We start from the raw sequence: 8,237 nt of genomic DNA on the forward strand, positions 1-8,237 counted from the left end.
TCAGAATACAAAATTCCTGTCCCACTTTGCTGCAGTAATTTACACTAGTTCACTGTGTATTGCATGAAAGCCTTTTCCCAGTTTTAAAATGTGTCAGTGTTCAAGTAACATCCTATAGTTTTCTCATGATACAACACCAAGGGGGGAACACAATTCACTCTCTATACCATTCTTTTTATAGAACTATTAGATTCCTCTCTTATTTATTTCCTCCATAAACTCAAGTTTTAATCAATTTCATTTCTCTCCATAATAAAGTGTTTCTATGCCTCTAACCTCAGCCACTCACTCGGGGACCCCTTGTAGTTGTCCATACCTTTTCCGAAATAAGGTGACCACAAAATTAACACAATATTCCATGTGAAAGCACGATGTTTGTTTACGTAACAGCACTGTAATATACTCAGTATTTTTCTCTCGCATCTTTGGCCTAACTTTCCTTTGTAAAGGCTCACAGTTACTAATTTTTAAAATAAAACTGTCCCAGGCTTTTAAACCTTAACTCCGTGGGAAATTTAGAAATGGGCATAATTTACAACCAGTTCAAATTATTCTTTTTAACGTGCACTGCCTTGCTTTTGATGTTAATTTCATGTGACATGGTGCTATCCATTCACATTGTTTTATGTTCCTCTGCAGAGTTCTCCAGCTTGCCTGATCCTAAACAATGGTCTCATTGTCAACTGTTGCCATTGTATAGTTCTTCCTAGTGCGTTTTTGTTGGGGGGGGGGGGGGGGGGGAGAGAGAAGCTGATACTCAGCCGGCTCCCCGCCCCCACCTCCCAGTGATTCCCATGGCTGGGCCACCTGGAGGTGCTGGTACTCAGCACCGGTACAAAAAGCCCTGGTTCTTCCTTTAAGTCATTAAAGATGCCTCTCACAGTACTGCTCCGAAGAGTACTCTGTTGCTTTATACCATTTTGAAAGCTGACCGGGTATTCCTATTCTTTGTCTTCCCCATCTCTTAATTTCCAATCCACGATAGCATGTCTCTCTCTCACCCCATAACCAGAAGGTTCCTTTTACGGTGTATTGCAAGGAACCCTGCAAGAACTCCTAAGTCTAAACAACAACTCTCCTTTATCCACTATTTTGCTGATGTGATCGAAAGAATTCTAACAGATTAGACAGACTTGTTTTCTCCATTAGAATCAAAGCTACTTTGTCCCCTGTATATGTTTTAGGATTAAATTATTGCAATCAACTAATCTGTCACAGTAGTAAATCGAGTAGTCTAATTCCATGCAGCATCCTTCACACCGTTTTTAAAGAAAGCAAAAGATGCACCTACCTCCAATCCTCCCAAACAGTTACCAAAATTTCTGAGACACCTACGCATTTTTAACCATTCCATACATAAAGTCCTTCAGAACTCTTGCGTACATCCAGGTTCTGATTACCTCGTATTGCTTAAACTGATCAGCTGATGTGAGTGCTGCCTCCTCTTTTACATCTCTATTTCTTTCAATATCTCATCTTTCTTGAGAGAAGCAACCATCACCACACAGGATGGAAGAGATGGCTGGTGCAAAGAAGCCAATTCTCTTTTCTGTGAGATCATGATCCTTCCGAATGGCTAGGTTTACTCCCTGGTAATCCAGAAGACCCACTGATGGTCTCGAACACGTCCTGGTACTAATTTTTATATAAATAATGAGATGACTCTCACTGATTACTTGAAATTCCTCCTCCTACCATGTAAGTTCCAGTTTCCCTAGCATTTTATGTTTTTGACCATTAACTTCACCTGGGCTTGATTTTCACTGCTAAGGATAAAAAATAACTGCCTGTCCCTTGCAACTTAGCCATGCTATTTTTCTTTCCCCTCTCGTTTCCTTTTTATTCAGAGGTGTATCACCAGCTGCAATTCTGTTGTGGACACTTAAGTAGACTCCTGACTGTATCAAGTAATTTCAATTTCAGTACTTAAAAAAACACCACACGTGCGCGCACGCACGCGCACACACACACACACACACACACACAGTTTTTAATCTCTTTAGTACATTTCAGTGGCACCATGCTAGTTTGTTACTGTCAGTTGTTACTACAAGGCCATTGAGTTTAACTACATGAGGGTCCTGGTTATTTATTGCCGCAACTAAAGTAATTTCCTGAACCAATTTCTGTACCTCACTCAGGTCTCAGCTCTACATTCCCATACCTGCTGTTGCAGTAAGTAAATGCTGAAGGGAGACATATAAAATAATATAGTGTATGGCTTGTAGCGACATGCAATGGTGGGTTTTAACTAAGGGTCCAGGCACCCTGGGGACCCACAGGAAGATTTCAGGGGGACTCACCAGGGCCCAAGGCAGAAAGCCAACACCCACCGTGCAGAACTGCAGCCGGGGACCCCCAGCCTCACTATCTGGAGCTGAAGCCAAAGCCTGAGCAGCAACTTAGCTTCATTACGCACCCCATGACGTGGGATCCTGGGCAGCTGCCCAGCTTGCTATCAGCTAACACTGGCCCTGGCTTTTATATGCAGAAAATCCCTTGTGGCACAGCTGTGTGGTGAAGTTTTTATAGCATTTGAGGGACGGGGAGAATTTCCACACACACCCTGCCCACGAACCCTTCACTCCAATACGTTTCAGTTTTCTCACAGTTACAGATCATGCTCATCCAGAATGAGTAAAAGCAGGACACTCCTATTTTAAAGGGAATGAGGGAGGGATCTGGTCAACTTTAAAAAACAAGAAGAAAAAAACCCTTGGGAACTGAGCACATTCGATCTAGGCTTGCAAGCCAGAATGAAAACAGAACCCTACATTTTGTCTCAGGATGCATTTTCAGAAGACACTGTCTTGGTAAGCTGGTGCACTGACCAGGAAGTAATAAAAAGCACTGTGACTAGAGGATGCTAACGAAATTAAAGGATCTCAAAGTGTGTTACACATTTTATCACCAATTAACATGCCTATGGGGTTGGTATTATTCCCATTTTATAGTCACAGAAAAGCTGGAAGACTTCAGCAAGGTGATACAGCAGTAACTTCATCCTATGTGAACTTACACAATTAGCAAGTGCAAAACATTGATAGACTTGTTGCACGTAATCCATATGCCCTTGAGGTCTATTGATTGCTTAGCATTGGAAGACTGTGGTATATAGTTAAACAAGTTAAGATTCCTGGGTTCCAACACACAGACACTAACATCCCATAAACATCCCTGTGAACTCAAACAGCAAAGTTGTGAATAGCTGAGAACATTGAGTTTACCCAGTATACAGTAAATCCTCAAGTTACATGGGGGTGGCATTTCTGCAACCCCCGCATAACTTGGGTTTGCGTGCACGTCAAGGGGAGCCGGGAACCCGGGCTTGCAGGAGATGGGAAACTGACCCGCACAGCAGGACTGGTCAGTTTCCTGGCTCCCAGAGGGGCAGAGAGCTGGCAACCAGGGAGCAGCCTGGTTCCTGGCTCCAAGCTGCATGCCACTTGAGGGACCTGGGAAACTGACCAGCTTGTCAGTTTCCCAGTCCCACAAGTGGCAGAGAGCTGGGAATCAGGCAGCAGCCTGGCTCCCTGTTCCCCTCTGCTTGCAGGGCCGGCATACTGATCAGGGCAGCAGCCTTGTTCAGTTTCTGGGCTCCAGCCAGTGTAGGGGAGTCAGGAACCAGGGGCAGCTTGGCTCCCCACTCCCCTCTGCTCCTTGGAGCCAGGAAACTGAACAAGCTGCTGCCCTGCTCAGTTTCCTGCAAGCCGCTGCCTGGTTCCCAGCTCCCCACACTCCAGAGACCAGGAGTCAGGCCGCTGCCCCGACAGGGGCAGTTTCCCCGCTACCATGAGGGATGGCAGCCTGACTCACGGCTCCCGCTCTTGTCAGGGGTGGCAGTTGCATTAACTCAAGACACACACAATTCGATGTAGCATATCTCAAGGATCTACTGTATTACCAGAAGTGATGGTCACATTTGGACGAAGAGGCCATCTGCACACGGCTGTAGGAATTGCCTTTTCTCTAAAAGAAGACAATGTGCACTTTAAAAGAAAGAATTCCAAATCCCTCCTTCTTTGGCTGTTTATTTGCACATTAGTGGTTCATAAATTTTATACCATTTTGTCCAAAACATTTGCCACCACCTTGAGCTACATTATGAAACATTTAAAATGGAGTTCTTCGTCGTTAAGTTGTGGCAGCATTTTTCCCAGTAGTTGCATACAGGGTGAACCTCTTTAATCCAGAGCCCTCAGGACCCACCTGGTGCTGGACAGGAGAATGTGCCACACCATAGGAGGTCAATATTGTCTTGCGGCATTCCCAACGCTTCCACTGCTTACTGGGCTTTTAGAAGATATTTAGGGGTAAATTACAGCACAGAACACTGACAGCCAGCACTGGCATCTGTAAACAAACTTTGTGCGACTGTGGGAGTGGTTGTCCAGCTAACTAAAATCATGCTGGATTACGAATGTTGCCGGACAAGAGAGTTTCAGACTAGAGCGGTTCAACCTGTATTTGCAGGCTTAGTATTTAAAGTTCCTTATAAAATTATGTTTAAGCAAAGAAGCCTCCAAGCCCATCTATGAAGTGGTCTTCTTGGGAGAGTTTATTAAAATTCCACAGTTGGGGGACGGAGCAGCGGGAGAAGCAGTTTTCCCACAGATGTCTACTGGGGTGTGATCTACAATTGGTACTTCCAGCTTGGGTATGTGGATGGAAGTATGATGCCACACCCAGGGGTTAGCAGATGGAGCAGCCACAGGGAAAAACGCATGGCTCTTCAGCAAAGCCACCCACCAATCCAGGAGGCATTCTAGGTTTTGGAGAGACTGTCAAAGGGTGAAGTTCAGGTAGTGAGGACAGGACGACAGAGTAATTCGCAACTCTCTGAAGCAAAGGTCTCTTCACTCCTTTGTTTTGTGGAGGGGGTAAGGGGCTATGACATTTTCAAAGAGATGTCTTACACCTAGGAAAACAAATACTCCTTCCTCTAAAGCTACACAGAGGTGTCACTTTGCTATAAACTCTCCTTCATATTTGGCATTCGTATTATTACACGCCTAAATTAGTAGAATAATTTAGGAACAGACTTACATATGCTACCCCTTAACCCACCGTCTTACAGATTTGAGCTCCCTTTGTAGATACATCTTTGTTTTAATGATTTTCTCACTGGAGTTTTTAAGTATTGTGTCAAGTCATTGTGTGTGTCAGTGTATTAAACCCTGTTCTATAGAAAGGTAGTTCTATTCTGTAGAACAGTTCCTAGGAGTAGGTAAGGTAAAGAAACACTTCTTTGTACCCTTCATTTTTGGATTGCTGAATTGACTGTCCTGTTGAGTGAAGGAGGTGTGAATGGATAAGGTGTGGAAGACAGGCACCTCCAGGTATTGTAAGGGTTGGAGGAGGTAGATCCAAGACCAATGAGCAGAACAATGGAACCTGGGAAGTGGGCCCATTGAAAGAAGATTGGGCATAACGCCTGGGGAGTCACCAGCAACTGCCTGCCTCTGGAAGCACCACCCAGAAGAAGGTGCTAAATACAGAGTCATAAGATTGCTCTTTCAGATCATGCATATGCATGAGCTGGCTAACTGGCATCAACATGCGAGAGAGGACACTATAAATGGAAGGCATCTTGCACAGGGTTTGGCTTCTCAGCACTGGAGCAGCGATCCCAATCGGCAGACGCCCGGCTCTACCACCTCCCTATCTAACTCACCTGGCCAGTACAGTTAATGGGGGGGGTGGGGCAACTATTGGTAACAGCAACAAGACAGGAGTGTGTGATATATCACATGCATGTGCTTGTTACCAATAAATGTAGCGGTTTGCCTTTTCCCCGACAAGATCCCATGCAGTACTTTTCAGTACAACACCTTCCTGTTTGTGATTTACAAGGACATGCTGGGTTGTCACTGCCTTCAAGGGGATAGTTTTCTTTTAAAAAAAATAAATACAACTTTTCTAAGCAAAATAAATGGGGGTTTCTTAAAATTAGTAAGCAAGATGACAGACAGACAGACTCCCCTCTAGAAACTGAAGATATTATTTGCTGTTTCACACAGAAGACCAGGTGAATCTCCTCACAGGAGGAAACACTCAGCATTTTAAAGACACATGCACACTCAAAAATGCAGTGTCATTGTCCATATAGTTTTAGGTTTAAACCAAGATAAGCCAAAATTGTGATAGCAGCTCATTATTTCTTCCTTACAGGTAACCCTCAGCGGCTAATTCTCCCCATTCTGGGTCATGCCAGGTGGCTTATTGCATCACACCACAGTAGGACACATCAAAATCCAAACTCAGTATGGGACCATGCAACAGAAACGAGGGCAGCTTTAAAAACAAAGTCATACCCAGCCAAAACTAGCTCCTTAATACTGGTGCATTTAGCATGAGCAAGCAGAAATAGTGTCCACAAACAGCAAACGACTTACAAATACATTGGGATTGTAACATGTTAGTGCAAACATTCGCTGGGCCTGTAGCTCATTTCAACTTCTTTAGTAACATGGAGATAAAGCAATGGTTTTCAATGAAGCACGTTTCTAAAAGACAAGCGCTCCTAACTCCCCTGGGTCATCTGTCTGTGTTGCACCCACTTTTTCAGATCAGGCAATACCCTTCACTTGAAGGGCCCTGCCCGGGTCCCAAATCCTAACTCTTTACAAACCAGCAGGTTTGTGCAGGTAACATGTGGTTTCCAGAGCCTACCCCCAGGACACTCCTCCAATGTTACAGTAATTGTTTCACATGATACCCATGCAAGTGTTTACCCGCTGCTGCTATTCGGGGTATAACAAACCCCAAAAGATACCAACTTACCACAGCCCCACTGTCCACACTCTGTACCTAAACCCTTGGCTTGTGAGAATGGGCGGAAGATGTTAGACTTCTTCACCTAGCCAGGCTCAAATCCAATGGCAGGGGTCATACACGACCACATCAAGAGATGATCTTCCAGAGAGCTGGGAACCAATTTCCTCACATCAAACAAACACGGGGCGTCGGACTGACCTCTCCGCCCCATGAAACGAGACCCGCACCTGCCCTGACACACACCACCACGTGCTGCAACACCTCAGCACAATGGGAGCTCGGCGCCCCGCAAGCACAAAACCGGCTGCTGCCCATTTATCGAGCCTGCCTGACAACTGCAATCCCGGGCCCAGTCGAGGGGCGCTTTGCGCAGCTCCGGGCTGCGGGAAGGGTCCCCAGGCAGGAGACGCGCGCGGGGGGGATGTACCTGTTCCGCCCCGTAGGCGGTAGCGAACTGAACGAAGTCCTCCGTCTGGACAAAGCCGTCCGCGTCCCGGTCCAGGGCATCGAACACAGCCCGGAGACGCGGCTCGTCCTGCCGGCAGCCGGGAGGCTCCCGCGGGGGGCGCACGGCGGGGAAGAGGTCCGGCTCCTGAGCCAGCGGGGGCGGGCCCCGGGGCGCGCGGGCTGCCGGCGGCTCGGTCCAAGGCGCGCCGGGCGGGGGCCCGTCCGAGGGGCTGCCCGGGGAGAGCTCCGCGCCGCAGCGAGCCCCCCCCGCCGCCGCCTGCCCGGGCCCGGGCCCGCCCCGGCCCGGCTCCTCCGGCCGCAGCGGCGCGTCCATGGCCGGGGGCCGATCCGCCGCACCGGGGCGCGGGGCCGAGGCGCCGGTTGGCTCCGCGGCGGCCCCGGGCGGCTGCTCCCGGCGGTGGGGAGCCTGGGGGGGCCCGGCGCAGCCCCCGCGCCCCCGCACCTGCGCCGCCGCCTCCTCCTCTTCCTCCTCCGCCGGGCCGGGCAGCGCCGCCGCCCGCATCGCCCGCAGGCCGCTCCCCGCGGCCGGTCACTGGCGCGCGCTCGGCCGGGGCAGCCCCGCGCTGGGCCGCGCCGCTGCTGCTGCTGCTGCTCCGCTGAGCCGCTGCCGGCCGGGGATCCCCATCGCCCGCCCCGCCGGCCTCGCTCGCTCCCTCTCCCCGGGCCGGGCGGGGAAGCGGTGGGCGCCCCCTGCGGCTGCGGCTGCGGCTCCTGCAGGCCCGGCCCGGCTCCGCTCTGCCGGCTGCGCGCTGGAAGCTCGGCCCCGCCTGCAGCCCGCGCAGGGCTTTGTGTCTGCGGCGCCGGGGCGGGGCTGCGCCCCCCTCCTGCGGGGAGCGGGAGGCGCCCGCCCAGCCCGGGCGAGTTCGCCGGGGTCCCCCCCCCGCGGCAGGTGGGCGGCGCCGCACGGCCCGGCCCGGCCGCCGCAGGAGCTGGAGCGGTGAGGTCACCCCGGGGGCCCCTGGCCCGGCGCCAGGCGGGCAGAGTTAAGGGGC

General features: G+C 50.1%; 1 protein-coding gene across 3 annotated transcripts in view; it reads right to left on the reverse strand.

The window, feature by feature from the left end:
- Positions 1–8,021, reverse strand: part of RAB11FIP3 (RAB11 family interacting protein 3) — a 105,839-nt gene extending 97,818 nt beyond the window's left edge. For 2 of the 3 annotated variants that reach the window (XM_075010708.1, XM_075010707.1), the window contains exon 1: positions 7,205–8,018. In XM_075010708.1, the coding sequence (XP_074866809.1) occupies positions 7,205–7,747 (543 nt within the window). In that variant the 5' untranslated portion in view covers positions 7,748–8,018. Of the gene's footprint in view, positions 1–7,204 lie in introns of all 3 variants that reach the window. The other variant, XM_075010706.1, reaches the window with a different exon arrangement.
- Between the last annotated feature and the right edge of the window lie 216 nt (positions 8,022–8,237).

Source organism: Carettochelys insculpta, chromosome 16 (genome assembly GCF_033958435.1).
Source record: "Carettochelys insculpta isolate YL-2023 chromosome 16, ASM3395843v1, whole genome shotgun sequence".
Taxonomy (NCBI): Eukaryota; Metazoa; Chordata; order Testudines; family Carettochelyidae; genus Carettochelys; species Carettochelys insculpta.